General features: G+C 34.4%; 1 protein-coding gene across 2 annotated transcripts in view; it reads left to right on the top strand.

The window, feature by feature from the left end:
* Positions 1 to 9,411, top strand: part of LOC133331800 (embryonic polarity protein dorsal-like) — a 199,983-nt gene extending 190,572 nt beyond the window's left edge. For both annotated transcript variants that reach the window (XM_061540173.1, XM_061540172.1), the window contains exons 2-5: positions 6,205 to 6,642; positions 6,723 to 6,901; positions 6,968 to 7,362; positions 7,423 to 9,411. In XM_061540173.1, the coding sequence (XP_061396157.1) occupies positions 6,224 to 6,642; positions 6,723 to 6,901; positions 6,968 to 7,362; positions 7,423 to 9,411 (2,982 nt within the window). In that variant the 5' untranslated portion in view covers positions 6,205 to 6,223. The remainder of the gene's footprint in view (positions 1 to 6,204; positions 6,643 to 6,722; positions 6,902 to 6,967; positions 7,363 to 7,422) is intronic.
* The last annotated feature ends 12,158 nt before the right edge of the window (positions 9,412 to 21,569 follow it).

Genomic DNA, 21,569 nt, shown 5'->3' with positions numbered 1-21,569 from the left:
TATTCAAAACATTTCAAATGTAATTCGAGAATTCCATTTGTTATTCATAACATACAATTTGCAATTCGAGAATTCCATTTGCAATTCATAACATTTCAGTTGTAATTCGAGAATTTCATTTGTAATTCATAGAACACCTTTCGAAATTCGCAGAATTCCATTTGAAATTTACAGAATTCCATTTGAAATTCGTAAAATTCCATTGGAAATTACTAAAATTCCATTTGAAATTCATCAAATTCCATCCAACTTTCAAATAAATTCAATTGAAAATCGTAATATTTGATTTGAAATTAATAACATTTCATTTTAAATTGGAAAAATGTTATGAGAAACACCCAAAATATGTGTAACACATTAAGGTGGGTAATAATGTATGTAGATATTAATGTAATATACTTTATAATTTTAAATACTTTATACTTTTTTGCATCATGAACTTTAATGTATGTATTTAAATTTAATTTATATAGATTATTGACAGACCTTAATGTCACTACATAAAAAAATCTACCCCACTTATTGTTCAATTTATTTATTTTATTCGAATTTGAAATGAATTTTTACGAATTACAAGTGAAATATTATGATTTACAAGTAAAATTTTATGAATTTCAAATTGAATTCATTGAATTTCAAATAAAAATATACAAATTACAAATGAAATTCTTAAAAATTCAGATGTAATTTTTTGATTTACATATGAAAAGTTTAAAATTACAAATGAATTGTTGTGAATTGCCGATAAAATACTCGAATTACAACTGAAATGTTATGAATTGCAAATAGAATTTTTGAATTACAAATGAAATTCTCGAATTGCAATTGAAATGTTTGGAATAACATTTGAAAAAGGTGTAGACTCAATACGGTACGTAATGCAATACTTCATATCAATCGGACACATTCGACCTAGAAATTTAGTCGGTCTATTTCGTTTCCTTTTGCAAGTTACAAACATATCCACAAAGGCATAATGTCCTGTAGAACAGTGCTGTATAAATATATATTTACTAGCCATATATTAGATTTAAGCTCTAAAACATTTTGTTATCTGTGGTCAACATCTGACCGTAAAGCGTTCAAGATCCATGGTATATAGCATGGTGACTATTCAATTTGATTGTTTCTCTTCTGAGAGAGATCTTTCTGATAGTAATTTCCCAAGAAAATTTTACATACATACATATTATGTATGTACATGTTTTTAAAATTTCGTCATTTCCGATTTGTGTAATTAAACGTATTTGTTGCCAAAAAGTGTCAACCCACTAACAAAATACCAATACATGTGCGAATATTTGTATTTGTAGTACATATAAATATTTTTGTTTTTAAAAAAAGCTTTTTGTATACACAAACGCATTTATTTATAAATATTTACCATTTGGTCAATATTTTAAAACAATGCCCATACACATGTTGGACATGTTGCGGAGATTGCTAGACGTTAGGCTAAGTCGTACTTACTTGATCATCAGTAGTAGTTTCATAGTTTGACTTATATTGAATTTATGCCCCACACAACTATATTCTGAGGCTCCAACATTTATTACACTGATCGTCATATTTCAACAAAATTAATCGATATAGCAATGTCATAAATAAATATTTCAAATGGGGATACATTTATATGGGGGACAACCGGAATATGTGGACTTACGTCGACAAGTTGAGAACTATCTGTGTCAAACTAAGCCAACTTGATTGTAAAATGTGGATAATGTATTAAAAACACCTTAAGGAGAAAACTGCGTTTAAAGTTTGAGAAATTTCATAGAAATTGAATTAGTTTATATTTGAATTAAATCAAAATACAAAATTAAATGTTTTCAACCCGAGAATGGGGGGTCCCCTTAAATCAAGAGGAATGGATATATGGGCGCTATATCAAAACATGGGCCCAGAGATCCCATTTCGGCAGTTAAATAGTTTATACCCAATATTTGGGCAAAAACTCAAAATGGAAGCTAGGTCGGCATAGGTCTACGTTTTCTGACCTATGTCGACAAATTTTTGCATGGGTACTTTTTAGACATTAAAAACTCTCTGTGCCAGATATAAAATAATTAAATATGTTTTCCATACTAGCAGTGAATTAAGTCTAGAATGATGTGTGTTAAATTTCGCGAAAATCGGTTCAGATTTCGATATAACTCCAATATATATTTTCGTCCGATTTTATGTAAATTGAAATAAGTGTAACCTAACAAAGTCAAAGACAAAGACATAGAAACCATAAAGACTCGACAAAATGCATTCAAAGACATAAAAACCGTAAAGACTCGACAAAATGCATTTTGACAAAATAGTTTATGAAAAAATATCCAGGGGGAATCAGGCATAACAGAGGCATGTTAACAATAAAAACGCAAATACGTGATTATGTGTGTATAAAATGTGAATAAAATCAGAGGTCTGCACTCAAAATATATGTTTTTATTTTATAAGCTTACGCTATAGCACTAAAAACGTTTAATATTGTTTGCTCTGTTGTTATGACATCGTAACAACAGAGGAAAATCCATCTATTGGAAATTGTCTACGTATCAATTGTCCTATCTTTATACTTTTATGTCTTTGGTTAAGTTTCGATGAAATCGGTTTAGATTTCGATATTTTGATTTAAATTTATTTACATAATTTTGTCCCATTGTAAGAAGCAACTCTATATCTGACCAAAATTTAGTATAGGTTGCAGAATGACATGTTTAATTTCATGTTAATGGTCCTTCAAAAATGCGACGTCTGTTAGGATTCCATCTGTTGAATATACCCAAAGTGGTGAATGGTATCATATTTTTATGTATTTTTATGTATTTAATTATCAAAATGTGTATTATTATTTGAGTCGTTAATGATTAAAGGATTGGGTTTGTTTTTTTTTTTCAAATATATTGCCAAGTGGTATTAATTTTGTTTGTTGCTTTGTATATATGTATAACGTAATATGTTTTGTAAACTTTTCTAGAAAACCAAGATTTGTAGCAGAATCTAAAATAGACTTAAACAATTTTCAAAATAAACGATTCATTTATGGGCTGCATCACGGCCCTTTAATATATTCAAATATATTTAATATATTAGCTTTAGTCCAATTCGTGAATTTGCCATACTTTTCAAGACCATTTTCAGAGAAATATTTACATCCAATGAAAACCATTACAAAATTTGAAACATTCAAATTCTCTCTTTCTGTATATATGGCTATTTGACTTCTTTAGCCTTGAATATATTTTACATTTCTATACGAAAATGTGTAAGCAATTTGCTTCACCAGCCAACACAAACAATCAGTCCAGAAGCTGTAGATTTTTTGTTTTCGATAAATACAAATCACATTCAAAAAGAATAAAGGCATTGGAAGTAGCTCGTATAAATATATATGTACGTTTACATATAAACAAAACCACCCCATAGTATACACACAATATCGGGTCTATTCCAAAACATCGACGAAAAAATAAAATAAACATTCGTTTCATTTAGCCAAAGTTGAAAATACGCCGAGCACCGAAATAGTCACAAAAAGAAAACAGCAACGAAAAAAAATCCAAAAAGATTTTCAGTCACTTTGGTGTCGACTGATCATACGTGGGGCCATTCGAATCCACAGTCCATGTTTGTCTCATAAATGTGCAGTTAGTTGTCTGAAAGTCATTTCCCCTCTGTGACGATTTGTCTGTTTGTGTTTTCTACTCAGCCACAAGTTACGCAAAATTTTATTTTTATCCAATTTTCCGGAGCTAAAAGAGGAAAATTGTCGTACGTTTCATACAGAACATTAAAAAGAGCAACGGATATATATTTTATTGTTTGTTTCAAATATGTCTTATTCTCTGAGTTGTTCCTTTTTCTGTGTCAAAGTGAACGAATTTGGAAACGTGAACTGACCAAGAGCGAATAAAATACAATGTTCTACAGTAAACATTAATAATTCTCAAATGCGACATTTCTTGCTGTTAATTTAGAACTTACACGAGTTAAATATATATATATATATATATTATCGAATATTGTGGTCCTAAAATGTAGCATTCTTTCACTTTCTTAATTTGAACATAATCAACCACCTGTTCTACTTAGTTTATATCCTATATTTTCATCATTAGAATAAAATTCTAATTCCGATAAAATTCAAATTTTCCAGGTATACGCAATAAAAATATCTAACAAAAATATTAATATGTGACCAATTTTCGTCATAACACGCACGTACAAATGTTCGGTATTTTGACAATCTTAGACACATTTTACATTCTTTGTAAATTATTGTCACTATAATAATTGCACAAAATAGTTTGGTTATTGCGATTTTTAAGGATTTTTCTCATTTTTATACAAATTCGATTGCATTATGACATGTAGTTATCCCACTTGGGTTGAATATCCGATGGAAATGTGCTCAGTATAATTGGTATAGTGTTTATAAAATAGTTTCGCCTAAATTATAATAGTCTTATCCACATATTCCAATAGAATAGACTTTTCTCAGTGACAATATACATATCGTTAGCTAGAATGCAAAAAGGCGTAACTAACAAAAACATAATTGTGTAGGAGAAGCAAAAAACTGTTTTGAATGAAAACTATAAACATGTCATGTGAAATGAAAAAGTATGCCCGGCAGGGTGATATTGCATATAACGAATAATAGACTATAATTTTTTTTAACAAATTTAGTTTAATGGCAGTCATAACAATTAAGTAAAAATTTGAATTTTTGTTAGTTACGCATTTTTGCATTTATCAAATAAACCCACTTTTAGTTACATCTTTTTGTTTTTTTTTTTTTTGTTAACAGAAGCTCCTTTTTTGACCGCAGACGTGTAAAACTTTGTCAACAAATGTAGTTTATTGACATTCACAAATATTCATTCAAAAATTCAATTTTCAATTTTTTGTTACTTACGCCTTTTTGCATTTTAGCTGACGATATACCCTTTGGTATACATTAACATATATTGTTCCCTGTGGGTAGGAAACATATTTGTAAAAATACAAATATAGGAAAATGTTACACGCAGCGGTACAAACCGATTTTCGGTATTCCAGAAGATATAGCCACACTAGTTCCCAGGGGCTCAGAATCGTCTTTGTCATCCATCTAGCAGTTGATAAATGTCCACTTAACGCCCATGTGCGAGTTGGTTTATTCTGATCCTTTGTATAAGTCTGTCAAAGAACACTCTGAATTTATTATTCCGAATTGGAATATCGTTGAAACTTCAGACAGAAAACGGTATGCAATATCGTCAAAATCAGCACATTTCACATTTTATTTATTCTCTATCTGGCATATAATTCTTTTTAATTATAATTATCTTTTTAAACCCATTCAATGTGTAGACTAGTGTATTAGTTCTATTCCATGCAGATCGGCGAACACGTAACACCATGGATCTCAACACCAAATTTAAACTCTTAGGTTTTATTTAAGAAAAAAATTAAATAAATATGTTTTGATTACATTTTACCTGTTTGTTACCTTGCAATTATTTTATTGTTGTTGTTGTTCTTTCTGTGTCTGTCCAAACCTATTAGTTCACAAATACGTACATACATATATATTTAATTAATTTAGAATAGACGCAAACAAAATTATATACACAATTGGTGGTTTACCAAATGGAAGATTCGGGCGGACAGACAGACCGACAGACAGAACGCTATGGGAGAATATCAGAGAGAATCGCCAAGATTGTGTGCCAAATGTCTGTTGTTGATCTGCCATTGGCGGTGGTCGAAGGTGGTGGATTGTTTTAGTCCGAAATGTTCTGAGTTTGTGCTAATTTTTTAGTATCTTTCGACACTTTGCATCGTGATCATCGCAGAGCACCATCACCACTGGCATCCACAACCCCATCCGAGTAAAACACCGAATCAGAGAGTGAGAGAAAAGGCGAGGAGAGGAGACAAGTACGTTGTGGCAATTTTCTTAGTTATAGAATTTAGAATTGCTTCGACTTTCGGCACCAGTTGCCTGCCCAAGGAAAGCGATTATTTTATGTTTTGTGGTCGACGTAGCATCGGCTATATTTAGAAAATATTCATCATCGGTGTAGACGAGTGGTGGTGTTTCGACACAAGAAAATGGGAGAAAACTCATACTGAAATCTGCAAAAATTTTACTGCCATAGTAGGTCACATTGGCTTCGCCGGATTTGACTAAATCGAACATTTCGTATTTGCTTTTCGTTTCAGTTAATTATTTAGACATTTCATGTACCAAAATCCCGGCAATAGTAACTTATTAGCTGGTGGAGGAGGAGGTGGTGGCCAAGCAACTGCAATAAATCCCAACGCTCCAAATATGGATTCCATGCAACAGCAACAACAACAGCAGCAACAAAATATCAATTACAATGGTATGCAGCAACAGCAGCAACAACAACAGCAGCAGCAACAAGGTCCCAATGCTGTTAACAAAAATATGCGCAAGAAGCCCTACGTCAAGATAACAGAACAGCCGGCCGGTAAAGCGCTGAGATTCCGTTACGAATGTGAGGGTCGCTCAGCCGGTTCAATACCAGGTGTTAACTCAACGCCCGAGAATAAAACATACCCCACCATTGAAATTGTGGGCTACAAAGGGCGTGCCGTAGTTGTTGTTTCCTGTGTCACCAAAGATCAGCCCTACCGGTAAGAGAAGCCTTTGAACCAAGACCATATATACTTTTCAATAACATGATTTCTCTTCTCTACTTTCGCCTTATTTACAGGCCTCATCCACACAATCTGGTTGGAAAGGAAGGCTGCAAGAAGGGCGTTTGTACCTTAGAGATTAATTCGGAAACAATGAGAGCTGTGTTCAGCAATTTGGGCATACAATGTGTCAAAAAGAAGGACATCGAAGCAGCTCTCAAGGCACGCGAAGAAATTCGTGTAGATCCATTCAAGAGTAAGTCATCAACTTCGAATTGCCCTTCGAATCGCAACGACTCAACTCAACTCCCTTTCATTTCAGCTGGATTTTCGCATAGATTTCATCCTTCAAGTATTGATCTGAACTCAGTTCGGTTGTGTTTCCAAGTGTTTATGGAGAGCGACCAAAAGGGACGTTTCACACAACCACTTCCGCCAGTGGTCTCGGAACCTATATACGACAAGAAAGCCATGTCGGACCTTGTCATTTGTCGTCTGTGCAGTTGTTCCGCCAGCGTGCTGGGCAACACACAGATCATTCTGCTGTGTGAAAAAGTAGCCAAAGAAGATATTGCCGTGCGTTTTTTCGAGGAGAAGAATGGCCAATTAGTCTGGGAGGCATACGGAGAATTTCAACATACCGATGTACACAAACAGACTGCCATAGCATTTAAAACGCCTCGTTATCAAAGGACAGATATAACGGAACCCGCTAAGGTATGCGAAGCTGAGAGATGAACCGACATTTTTACAATACTCATAACTCCATTATTGCAGGTCTTCATACAGCTGAAGCGGCCCTCGGATGGCGTCACCAGTGAACCGCTTCCATTCGAATATGTACCACTTGATTCAGGTAGGAAACGATTTTTGGATTTGCGTCGGAACCTCAAGAGGAAACCCGACTACGATATATTCCAAGAAATATTGAGTGTTGCCGGTGGTGAGAAACAACAGGTAGACACACCAGCAATGGAGGTCATTGACCTGAATACCCCGACTAGCGAGCAACAGTCATCAGAAAATCAAACAATTGTTTCCGACCAGACGACCGAACAGACTTTGACGAACGAACCGTGTGACGAACGCCTCGACGACGACGAGGAATCCAAACGACGTAGCCAGCAAGAAATCGATACAATTATCGACGAAAAGATGCGAGAGTTAGAGCAGCAACAACAGCAAGAGCAGTTGAGCGCCATGCAACAAGTGGTGGAGATCATAAACACCGAAGAGAATCAACAGCAAAGTCTCCCCCATGAAACTGCAACCGGCCAAGAACAACAACAACAGAATGCCAATGAGAAAATCAACGAATGGATACAGGCCAACGAGATGCAGCAACAAGACCAGCCAACAACTGGTGGCAATGAATCTGAGGACAAAACGTTAAGCGATCTGTTGGAACAAGTGGCTGAACTGGATGAAATCTATACGGAACACGTTGTACGACGCGATACCTACAACAATGCTCTGCTCAACGAACTTAACGGCATTGATGCGTGTGTCCCTGAACCGACCACAGGTCTGGTTGATGGCGGCCAAACAGCCATGGATGTCGATGACAGCTTTGATGATGCTGCCACCTACAGCAGTTTACAGATCGCATTCAAGAATCCCATTACAATACCCATTGATAATATCATGCCACCCTCACCGCCGACATCGATTCAAACGGATATCGGTGGCGATTCCAGTAATTACGATCCCGTCGAGGTTAAATCTAGTCCGGCAGCAGCTGCCAGTACTCCAGATATAGTTCAGCAGCAACCTTCTCCACCACGGCCGGCTCCCCCAAGAACCGTATCATCACCCCATATGCATGTAACCGCAGTGGAACAGGAAAAGGTTCCACCACTACCACCAAAACGTCTGCGCAAGCAAGACAGCAACGCCGAAAATCGTTCGATTGAAGCTAATATTGACGACGCCGGACGTAAAATGAGGCAACAGGCTCCGATATTAATTACCAAACAAGCCGACCAATTACCTCCGACAAAACGTTTACCCCAAAAACCCGGCTCCAGCAATACTTTACCACGGCAAAAGAAGTCGGGCTTCTTTTCGAAATTGTTTTCACGACGCAAGAGTAAGTCTGATCTAAGCCAAGCAGGCGACCTGGAGACTGGATCAAAAGGAGCTTCCAAGGCTGGATCGAAAGCTGCAAGTCCCGATGCAAGCCGAGAGCCCAGTATTAGCTATTTCGATCTGAAGGATAATCATCGGTCATCGTTGCGATCGGCAAAATCGCTACAACCACCCTCCTTCCCCAGTTCGCCTTCGAAAACAACGGAGAAAGTTGGCAAACCGGTGGCTCGTAGCGTCAGCAGCGTATCTGGTAAACGTCGCCTATTGTATCACACTAATGCCGATGTTATTCACATTCCTCTAAAGGGCACCCTATATCCCGACGAGGAATATTCACATGCCAGTACAATAACATTGGCGAACACATTGGACCAGAACACAGTATCTGCCCTGGAGCAGGCTCAAATACCCATAACTGATGGCAATATGGAGTTGGTAGCCATTGCGGATCGTGAGGGTTTGCGTAATTTGGCCGATGGCAAATTCAATGTTGAACTTGACCCCAGCATGGATCTAACGGAAGCTGAGCACTATGCGCTCTACACGACGATGCCACCCAAAGCGACGGCCAGCGAATTTGATGAGGCCTCCGCTTATTATGCGCCCGTTGACGCAGGTGAAATTCTCTCGCCCGAGGAGGTTGCCCAGCGATTGTTGGCCGCCAATCGTCAAAATTAGAACATCTTTGCCGTGCATCATCCCTACCTACATACATATATATATAAGCATATGTGTTTGTTTATTTGACGTCGTATTGTGACGACTGTTGTAGCAGAAACGAGAGAATTATCTTGAAATGCTCACAAAACAATCATGGCGAGGAGCCAGGAATGTTACACTACTGCAGGTGATGCTCTAGCTCTCGCTCAATACTCTCTTGCTCGGTCTACTACTACTAATTTGTATTTAATTGTGACGCCACCTTCGCATACATATTTTGTCGGAGGTGACGACGTCACTGAGAAATTGTGTAATTTGCCAAAACAACAAATATATATATTTGTTTTTCAACCAACAAATCGATACCAACAACAACAGCTCTATATTTGTATATAGTGTACTCTACACACTCATGTACCACTTGACTAGGAGGAAACAGTTGTTTGAGAATCCGATATTCCCGGATTTTTTGCACGGCGACCAAAAATCATCGACCCACCAAAATTGTTGGGTGTGTGCATGGTATTATCGATCGTAGATGATCGATGCAATTGTTATTGTTTTTTGATATGAATGTAAATTGTTGTATTTTTGTTGACGGTGCTCATCGGTTTGACATTGGAGCCCAACAAATCTAGTCCTAAACTGAAGAAACCAAAGAAAAAATTTAACAAAAATGTATCCAATATTTTTTTATTTATTATATATTAATATTTATTCATTATTGTTGTAGAATAATATTTTTAACATTGCAGAGTTGCTCTAACTAAATTGTTAAACAATTGCATTGCTCTCCTTGACGAGGCATTGCAAAATATTTTTTGATCAAAATTTGTTTGTAAAGAACAGCAGCAAGGTTCTTTGAAAAAAAATCGTAATTTGTATTGATTTGAAACAAAAATTGTAATGGAATTCTCACCGAGAATCCAAAATGCGAATTTACAGTTTTAGTACTTAAGAATATATACCAAATTACTATTACTATTACATTTGTATTTGTATTGACATATATTTGTAGTCGTAAGTTAGTTTTTAAATTAAAACATAAACCCTTAGGGGAAACGGAAGAGTTCTTGCTCAACTATTTCGTTCCCTCTACCCAATAGAACATGCATATGTATTGAAACAAACTAAAACAAGAAAAAGAAGAAAAAAACAACAACAAAATATATTTGTAACAACTACTCTTCATTTTAGATCCCGCGCACTTGAGACGTAAACGCCAAAAAACGAATGGCGATCCGGTTCATTTGTTGTTGCAACAACAGCAGAAACAGCATCAAAACGATCATTCAGACGCCCGTAAGTTGCAATTCTCTTCATTTGTTGTTGTTGGTGGTGGTGGTATTGTTGGATTTTAGAATAGATTTGGTTTTGGGTGAAATATTGTAATAATCCTTGTTTGTTGTTGTTCTAAATGGGTCTGGCGTTCCACTTATATCTCAAAGAGAAAATGGATTCAGGATATTGGAGATTTTTATAAGAGATCGTTGTTTGTCATTTGTTTTAAGAGAGTTGTTCTCGCATTTAAATACAAAATATATAAAAAAAAAAATACTGGAGTTAACTCAATTTCTCTATTGCAATCTATACCACGAGACTATACATCGTGGTATGAAAAATCCAAAAGAAATTGTGTTTTCATGGTAAACATACGCGTTAAATAGTTTACATTCGAGCCTAGTGTATTCAGTTTTACATCCGTTTTGAATATTAATTTAGCATTCTCCGCTCGAATTGGCTGCAATATTGCATTTTATTTTATTTTTTGGATTAAAAGCTATTTGCGTCAATTTATTTATTAAATAGCAGGCCAAATTTTGAATGCAAATAATTTTCACTATTTGGTATAGTTCTTCGTGATGAATGTATTATCTATACTACTTTCCTGTTGATATATTTTGAAAAGTTTCTATAGTAGACTTTTCAATCTAGAGTAACTTCGGGTAATGTGGACCACCATTTTCTTTTCTTTATATTGTGGGCGTAACAAAGGTAAAAAATTAATACAAATTGTTTCCACATCATGGTAGATTTGTTGGCTAATTATATTCCAGGTCAAAAATTATATATATTTGTCCATAAAAATGTTATTGCATTATATTTCAAAAAACTCTTAACTACCAATAAAAATAACTTGGCGGGTAATGTGGACCAGTATGTGTGGGTAATGAGGATCAGTAAGTTAAAGGTAGGTTGTGGATTAATTGTGATAAATTTCAATTTATTGCACTCTTGGGTAACAATGAATGCAAAAATATATGGGTCCATGTTTTGGAATAGCCCCCATTTAAGGGTACCACCCCATTTGCGGTATGTTGAAGGTCCTTGCTTCATTATCCAACCGAGGCACCTATAATTTCGGATATCAAGTTTTCAGAGGATAGAATACCTCCTCGCATATTAAATGCGTCCTTGTTTCGAACACGTCCTCATGAAAATGTCCCACTTTTTTATAGTGGTCCACATTACCCGACATTGAATATTTTTATTTTAAAATAATTATCGGCTTCAAAAATGAATAAAAATTTAAAAATAACCGATTGTAATTACAGATAAACGTGTATTTTTGTTGAAGAAAACAAGAAAACCAAATAACCTCTTTATATTCGAGAAAAACAAAATGTTCGACTATTTTACAAAATCGTTCTACTATTGTGCTAAAAAAAATTTCAAATCACACTTTTACAATCAGAGCTACATTTTCAGCTACTAAATTTTCAACATTGCAATTATTGATTAAAAACCAAGTTTGATATTTGTTTTTACTAACTAGGAAAACATTTATCAAGGCGGCATTGACATATTTCAAGCATTTTCTTAGATATGGGGGGTGGTCCACATTTGACGCATGGTCCACATTACCAGAAGTTACTCTATTGTATGCAATGTATCCAATACTGCAAGAGATTATTTCAATTTAACGTTTTTACTGTCTTTAGAAAGCTTTTATGTTACACTGAAGCTACGCGGGCACTGAAGCTTTTTGTGAAAGTTGCCACATTGATTCAAAGTTTTTAGCAAATGCTTTAATTTAGAAAAGCTTTTTTGTCGTAAACTTTAAAGCAAATTTATGGGTAGTCAACTAGAAGCATTACGAAGCAATCTTTCGATTAGATCTAGATTTGTTTTTTCCATGATTGATTCTGTAGTGCAACTCTGTAACTTTTTTCAATTTTACCAACAAATATCGGTAAAATTAATACACAAATTTTTCATATTAAAACTAAAATTGATGTTAACTTTTTCATATCTGTCGGTAGGAATTAACGACTACTTTATTTTGGTCGTTAGCTTGTCGAATATTTTCATTGATCAATGAAATTCTATCGTTAAGCAGTTATAGAATATCACTGCAGGTTGTATAAAAATACATTAAAATACAACAATATTTTTAATTATGCACCGATTCGACCATTTATCTGTAATACTATAAATAGTGTCTAAAAGATATATTATTTCCCAAACATTATTAATATACAATTAATATGAGACTTGGTACGTAATGTATTGGGAAAGTATCTCAGATTTATTTTTTAAACTCGTATCGCACTGTAGCTTTTGTTAATTTTTAGCCAGAATAAGTAGGGTCCACGGTTTGTGTTCTAGTCTAATATTATTCTTGAGTCCGTTTTTAATGTATAAAAATGACAAAAATAAATTTATTTGTAGTAGTGAAAACACGGTAATAAATAACAACAATAATTAAAGACGTGGATTTTTTAAATATAATTTTCAAGTCTAATTTTAAGAAAAAAAAATGTTCAAGTCGTGGGCCTTTTAAAAATGTATTTTCAAGTGTTCGATAGGACTGAATTTTTACTTTTTTCTAATTATTCATTGGGCGTGGATTTTTATTTATTTTTTTCATTTCTTTGATGGGCGTGGGTTTTTACAAATCACATGTATTTCATGTCTAATTTATTTTATTTCCTTTGCAATTGATTCATGTGGCCAATTTAAATATATATATATATATATTACATCGTAATTACTTAGTTGGGGTTTTCGTTTCTATAAAACAAGGAATTCGTTTCTATAAAACTTGACAAAACATGTTGTTATTTTAAATTAAATATGCAGTGATAACAGCTGCAAATATTTTTGCCACAAGACATTTTTATCCTGTCATTCGTAGAGAAAGTAAAGTTTACTGCAAGCAGTACACAATTTGTGTGTAAAGAGACTTGCAAATTTGCAGCAAGTTTTTCGTAAGAACTTTTATAAACTAACTTTTGCAACTTGTAGAAATTCTTTTTGAGGATAAACAAATTAGGCCCAGATTTAGATATAGTTATCATGTATATCTTTTCACCCGATTCTACAATGGTACAACAAAGACCCAGCGTTTGTCCTATTGACACAACGTGTTTAATGTATCCGTTAAATTCTTTTCTCTTTAGATATAGCTTCCCTATGTGAGTCGTTTATTTTGAAAGTGGTTTAATTCCATTTTAGGTTCTGATACAAATCCTGGGTTTCTAAAAAAAGTTAAATGGCACAAAGCCAAAAAAAAAACTGTGCGCGGAACAGTATAGTCGGACGAGGCCGATCATACGATACCCTACACAACTACCACGGAACTCTATCTTTGTGCTGATGCTTATTCCGAGCCTAGGCAATATTTCAAGATATTTGCATCCTCTTGTCCCCTTGACCACTTCTTCTTTGCACTGACATATATTCAGAATATTACTAATGTTCAGTACAGCTTTTCTTATTAATTGTCCAGATTCCCTTCTGAGTACATACGACAATATAATTGGTATCAATTAAAAGGTCAACCACTCCTCTTAGATATACTATCAACATCTCGTGTCTATGTCCTTCAGGAGCAAATATATACGTTATGGAATACAAATATTATCATTTTTCACATAAAATTCAGGGTCCATTTGACCCGCTAAATATTGTCCGATCTCTATCAAAACAGGCATGCTTATTCTTCGGCAGAAAATCAGACAAAAATAAAGTTTTTGGTCCATTTCATCCCCTAAATATTAATCGATCTTTACCAAAAACAATAGGGGTCTTCATTGGCCAGAACCCATCCTACTTGCAAAATTTCGTGAAGATAGGTCCATAACTGTGGACGGACGGACACACATGTCTAGATCGACTCAGCTATTCGAGATATGACGATCGGTATGCTTAAAGGTGGGTCCAGGACTAATATTTCGCGGTGTTACAAACTCTTGGAGCTGCCCAAAGCTATAATACCCTGACAACAAAGTTGTGTAGGGTATAATTAATACCACTTAACAATAATTTTGAAACAAATCGAACACAAACCTTTAAATATCTCAATAGAAGAAAAATTGACTTAAACCACTTTCAATCTCGTGCGATTTAATGTATGCTAATGGTTCAAAAAAAAAAAAAAAATACTACGTCTGTCCAAGTGACATGACAATTTGCATGGGGTTCGAATTTGTACTAGAATAGCGAGTGTTGAGTTTTATTAACATCGGTTTATATTTAGATACATCACTCATATATATTTTCTCACCATATAATGTATTTTAAAAAGTACGATATTTCTGGTTGATTAATCGACTTCCGAATTAAGTCTAAAATGATGATAAATACATCTAAATATGTCTTCTGAACATAGTTTCGTCCAATTTCATGTAAATGCTAGCATAGGATTTTTAATAAAGTCTGATTGATGAAATCCAATCTGCTTGTAAATAATGTACGAAGCGCTCTAAGTCTTTTCAATGTCACGAAATTATGCATATAGTTCCGAATTAATTGTATAATGGAATCACTATATGCTTCCGACTTTAATGGGGGGTCTCTTTTGATTTACGAAATCGCAGTGACACCACATTTTCAATTTAGACAAAACAGTAATAATATTTTTCATTGCTATAAATTCATTAAATGGGATTTTATGTGTATAGGATTCAAAACAATAAATAAAATATGTATTTTGATTTGATAGAACAGGTCACTCTAAGAAAATTTTGTAATCAGTTGACAGCTATAAACTACCTTGTGATAATAATACCATGATCTTTGGAAGTAATTTAATTTTTGATTTTGATTACTGGTCATTTCTTAGGAAATGTAAAATTATTATTTTTTAAAACGTATTATGTGATATAGCTTCAACTCTAGCTGAATTGTCTTTGATTTTTGAGAGCAATAATTAACGAAATAATCTCAACTAAAAATAAAATATATATATTTATCTAGATTGATAGTGTAGTTTTTCTTCTTTGTCTTTATCTGTAACCGAAATATTCAAAGATTTGTTATAAAAATATTAACATCAACACATGAAAATCACGGTGTTCTTTTGCACATTGTTTTATGACTGAAATTATCTTTGGATATACCCACTGAAGTATTAAAAAAAATACATATTTTTGATAAAAGGCTTTTATAAACATAATTAAAAGAAAAATAATAATAGCAAAATATTAATAAAAAAAAAACATAATCTTTTACATAAATGAAATAATAAAGTGTATCGATACAATAAAAAAGTTTTGTATGGTAAACAAATTATACCTTGCTGAAAGAAAAAAAAACACAAATTTTATAATTAGACACACACACACTCACATGTTTTCTCTCAATACAATTGTAACACATACAAATATATGATTCTAATCAAAGGAAACAGAGTGTAATTTTTATATGTACATCATATATCCGATACACCAACTTTTGTCTCTTCAATATTATGCAACATCGTTTTCAAGAAAAAAAATATTATCAACCAGGTGTTACATGAACTTTGTTACCAAATAATTTCCCTTTGAGTGGCAAAGCAACATAATATTATACACGAAAAATTACATAAAACAAATAATGTTTAGATTAATTTTTTACCTTTGTGAACCTTAATAGTTAATTACATATATACACATACGTATGTTCCTCAATTAATTTCTTAAGAAGTCAAACTTAGTAATTAGTGAATTTTTTGTAACAAAACGCTTAAGGCAGAAAAAGAAATTAAACTCAAACCAATGCATCCATCATGAAAAATTGAGTTTTTTTTTGTACAAAAGGTCAGAGCGCCATTGTAGGATTTGAAGTTTTAAGATGCCAATAAATTTAAAAGTATCCGAATCAGCATGAAATATATAGCTAAAATAGTTATACACGACATAAAAGGCATCATTAAACCTCAAATTTGTTAAGTGTGTATTGGTGGGATATTTTTTTTTTGATATTTATTACTACAGAAATCAAGAAATCCTCCGTGCTTGAAATCATGGTGACAATCGGGTAAATTTATTTTTTATAAATTACGCTTTTTTAATCTGGCATTTATTTCTGTTACTGATATTTTATGCACTTATCTAGCTTTGTTTTATTTTTCGCTTTGTGTCGTACATACATGTATTTTATTTATGGTTTTTTGTTTATATATATATATATATATATATTATAATACCCGCTAGCCACTTAAAACCTTCTTGTATTTAACAAATTTATTTATTTTTTTTTTCAATTTATATTTTATTTTGGTCTTTATAAATATTAACACATTTTCTCTATATATTTAAAGGACAAAGCAATTTAGGCTGTTGGAATCCCTTGAATTTGCCAGCAATTAAAACAGAACCAAGAGGTAAGTTCAAATCAGACAAAAATATACACCAAACCAAATGTTCGAGGTCAAAGAATAAGTTCAAGGATTTGTTATAATAAAATTATAGTACGTTTACATTGCACCGGATGTCGTTAACCCAGTGGCTTTGAATTGTCAGTTCCATTGTATATATGTCAAATAAATCCTCATGAAGTAGGTTAACCCGGTAAAACGTTCTAATGTAAATGCCATTTTATAGGCGAAGCTCACGTTATTTTCACAGTTATGTCGTACATAAAAGACGCTATGTTTTCTCTTAATATGTTCACTAAATAAATACTAAAGCTTTCATAAGTTATTCAAAGAAATACATACCGCTAGACACATGGTTCCTTTTGAGAATATGCATAGAATCACTTTCTGAATCGATTTATGCATGCTCGTCTGTCCGTCCATATATTTTTGTGAGCAAAGTACAGGTCGGATTTCTGATCCGAATTAGATGAAATTTAGCACAGCTTATTTGTTTGGCCTAGGGACGAACCCTATTGAAATTGGAGAAAATCGGTTCAGATTTAGATATAGCTCCCATATATATATTTTCATCCGATTTTACCTAAATGGTGCACCAAATCCAGACAAAATTTGTCACTGCGTGCTGAATTAAGTCCAGATTGATGTCTGTGAAGGTTTGTTGAAATCGGTTCAGATTTAGATATAGCTTCCATATACAACTTCGTCCGGTTTCACGTTAATGGTCTACAAAATTCCAAATTTTTGTCTGATTGAGATAGATTGTGTGAAGTTTCATTGAAATCGTATCAGATTCCATTCCTCTAAATATGATATGTCATTTCTATTTACAGGATATTGTATATATTAGTCGGCCCCGTCACATAGTCGGCCCGTCCGACTTTTGAACTTTCCTTACTGGGTTTTTATCTTGCGTATAATTTAATTCCTTTACATTTCGCAACTAATAAAATTTTAAAATTATTTTGTTCCCATACAACTTGCAGACACTTCGCCCCAACCATTTGGTATATATCGAGCTCCTCAGGAATTGACACCATCTCCCCAACCCCTTTCACCGAACAGTGCGTACAATCACAATGCGCCATCGCCGTATAGCATAGCACCGACATCGGCTGTAACGCAACAGGCCAATAACCAACAGCTTATTTCGCCCAATCCGCAACAGTACAATACAGGCAATGGCGGACCGGCGGGGAATGGCGGTGCCGGTGGAGGTAATGTCAATCGCAATGGTCCCAGTCCACTGGATATGAATGATTACAGTGCATTTGGCCAGACCACTCAACAACAGTACCATAGTAACAATTTTGGAGGCGCAGGCGCCTCCCATTGGGAGACTAAATACAATCCGAATGCAAATGCCAACAGCAACAATCTGGGTAATCTCAACAACGCAACACCATTTACAATGCCAAATTTGCTAAATCCTGCCAATGGAGCAGGTGGGCCTGGCAACGGAACGCCAGGTCCACAGGGAACAGGTGGTGGGGGTAATGGCGGAACCGGTGGTTGGAATTTAACGCCAAATCACTTTGTAAGTCCCACTAAACAAACACGCTTCTTAAAATTCAACTTTATATGAAATGGTTGGTTTTCCTTTCAGCAACACCAACATCATTTGCAACAACAACAGCAGCAGCAACAACAACAACAATACCAGCAACATCAAACAAACACAAATGATCCAGTTGGCTGTGCCCACCCCAATAAGAACAGCAACAATGCAAATGGTAACAACAACAACAACGCTAACAATAATGCCGAACATGGTCTCAGCAATCTTTTGAATTTCGATAGCGAACAGTTGGTTCGCATCAATTCCGAAGATCAACAAATGTTACGACTCAACACCGAGGATCTACAAATATCCAATCTGTCAATATCTACATGATGGTCGGTGACAATTTAGACAATTGCCGAATGAAAACCTAAGGACAATACGACTTTGTGTTGATGATACAGGAAGTTGTGATGTGTGTGCTTGTTATTGCCCCTCTCGTCCATTGTCCTTATCCATTTTAAGAAGAACAATCAACTGAAGAGCGTAGAACGTAAATGGAATGAAGTCAGTTGTGGCCAATCAATCAAAGTGGCGCTGTGTAAAATGTGCTTTATTATAATTACTATTACCCCTTTTTTACTTTGTTTAATTTATATTCTCGTTTTTAATGTCCTTATCAAGAAATTCCATACGTCAGTTAGATTTATAATAAATTATATTTATTTTACCGCTGTACAATTTAAACGAAAAAAACCGAAATAGTAAATAACAAATAAAATATTTTTTACAAAAGCTTCTAATGCTGTTTTAAACATTTTCTATAAATATGCAAAGTAAAAAAGACAGGAATTAGTACGATTCATATCTCCTCTATAAGGAACTGAGAACCAAAAAATATTTTTTTTCTCGCGTTATCCTACACCATCGTTAGCTATTGAATAGTTCTACGACTTTTAAGGATTTATAACGGAAATTCGTTCACAAATTGAGAGCTTTTCCGTTTTCGTACTATTTTCTATCAAATTCATGCTAAGAACCATTGCAAATAAATGTGATGTATAAATACAAATTGAGTGATTTAATTCTTAAACGTTATAGAATTTGAACGACCAGGATTAAAAAAATCACATAATCATATTGTTTTACTATGCATACACTTATTTTAAAATTTCACTTTATTAACGTGTTAAAAAATGTCCAATAACCCTTAACATACTGTAAATTGGAGGATGACCGTAATATAGAGGCCGCACTGAAACCAGGACCAATTTTAATAATTTTTGGTAAATAAATATTGGTAAACCCAAAATATCAAAGTACAGCCGATTCAGTTAAAAAATGTTTTAACAATACTCAAAATACGAGGTACCGTTACATGAGAGCTACCGTAAAAAGTGGACCAATATTGACCATTCTTGGTAGGAAGATTCTCCGCCCATTAAAATCCAAAAAAAAAAAAAAATACAGCAAAATTGGTTAAAAGACCTGTCCATAATTTCCAACATACTGAAATTTTTATACCCTACACAACTATGTTGTCAGGGTATTATAGCTTTGTGCAGCCCCAAGAGTTTGTAACGCCGCGAAATATTGGTCCTAGACCCACCTTTAAGTATGCCGATCGTCATATTTCGACTAGCAGAGTCGATCTAGACATGTGTGTCCGCATGTTCGTCTGTCCATTATAATTTGTAAACACGATACAGGCCACAGTTATGGACCAATCTTCACGAAATTTTGAATGTAGGATAGGTTCTGGCCAACGAAGACCCCTATTGTTTTTGGTAAAGATCGGTTAATATTTAGGGGATGAAATGGACCAAAAACTTTATTTTTGTCTGATTTTCTGGTCGCTCTAGAGGCAGCAATTATGGCCCAAACATCGCGAATTTTTACATGGAGAAGGGGATAGGGCCAAAGTATAAGCATGCCTGTTGTGATAAAGATCGGTCAATATTTAGCGGGTCAAATGGACCCTTACTTTTGTGTGAAAAATTACAAAATTTTTATTCTATGGCGTATATATTTACTCCTGAAGGACATGAAGCCGAGAGGTTGATAGTGTATCCAAGAGTAGTAGTTGACCTTTAAATTGATACCAATGTTATTGTCGTATGTACTCGGATGTGGGAGTTACACTTAAATATTTACAGGTGCTTATGTATTCAGATATTATTTAGTAACTCATTACCACACTAGAGGGCGGAAATGTAGCGCTGATGGCTTAGAAATTTTCCATGAGGATCCAGGTATGGTCAAAGACAACGCTTATAATTTTCGGCCATGATAGATAATAATATTGGGATGAAGCGAACCGAAAACTTAATTTTATGTGTTTTTTGGAGTCGATCTATAGGCCACAGTTGAAAGCCGAACATCACAATACAACCCACGATGAAGGGAATCTGGACAAGTAATTAGAAGTACTGTACTGAATGTTAGTAATATTTGTTGACCTCTAGTCGGTCAAGAGAGTGCAAATATCGCGAAATATTGCCCAAGCTCAGAATAAAGAACTGCAGATAGTTAGATTTTCGTGGTAGTTGTGTAGGGTATCATATGGTCGGCCTCGTCCGACTATACTGCTCCGCTCACTGGTTATTGTATCGTTTTTTGGGGGGCTACACTAAAAGTGGTTCAATATTGATAATTTTTGATACAAACATTTAATACCTAACGAGAACCCAAAATATCAGCCAATTCGGTTCTAAACGTGTTCAAAATAGAGAAAATTTGGAGGTGCCGTTATATGGGGGATACGCCTACACGTCGACTGATATAGCTCTGGCACTTCTGTGCAAATTTTTGGACAGATAGCTCAGTTTCTGCAGATGCTAGAGTGATAACTAGCTAGAGTGATATATATACTTTATGGGGTCAGAAATGATTATTTTGAAAAAAAAACAAACATACAACGACGGAGGGTGTAAAAATGGGTAAAAATATGCTGAAGCCAACAATTTTTTGTCTCTTGCTAATTTATGACTAAAATACACCATTTACAGACTTATGCTCAACGACTGAATTGAAGAACACCATATTGGCAATATAGTTCTAATTTATGATTTGTCGATATTTCCACCGCAT

This window comes from Musca vetustissima, unplaced genomic scaffold (assembly GCF_032173495.1).
Source record: "Musca vetustissima isolate MV318-11 ecotype Yass unplaced genomic scaffold, APGP_CSIRO_Mvet_v1 utg1603, whole genome shotgun sequence".
NCBI lineage: Eukaryota > Metazoa > Arthropoda > Insecta > Diptera > Muscidae > Musca > Musca vetustissima.
The sequence above is the reverse complement of the archived record's forward strand: the minus strand, read 5'-3'. Positions and strand labels throughout refer to the sequence as shown.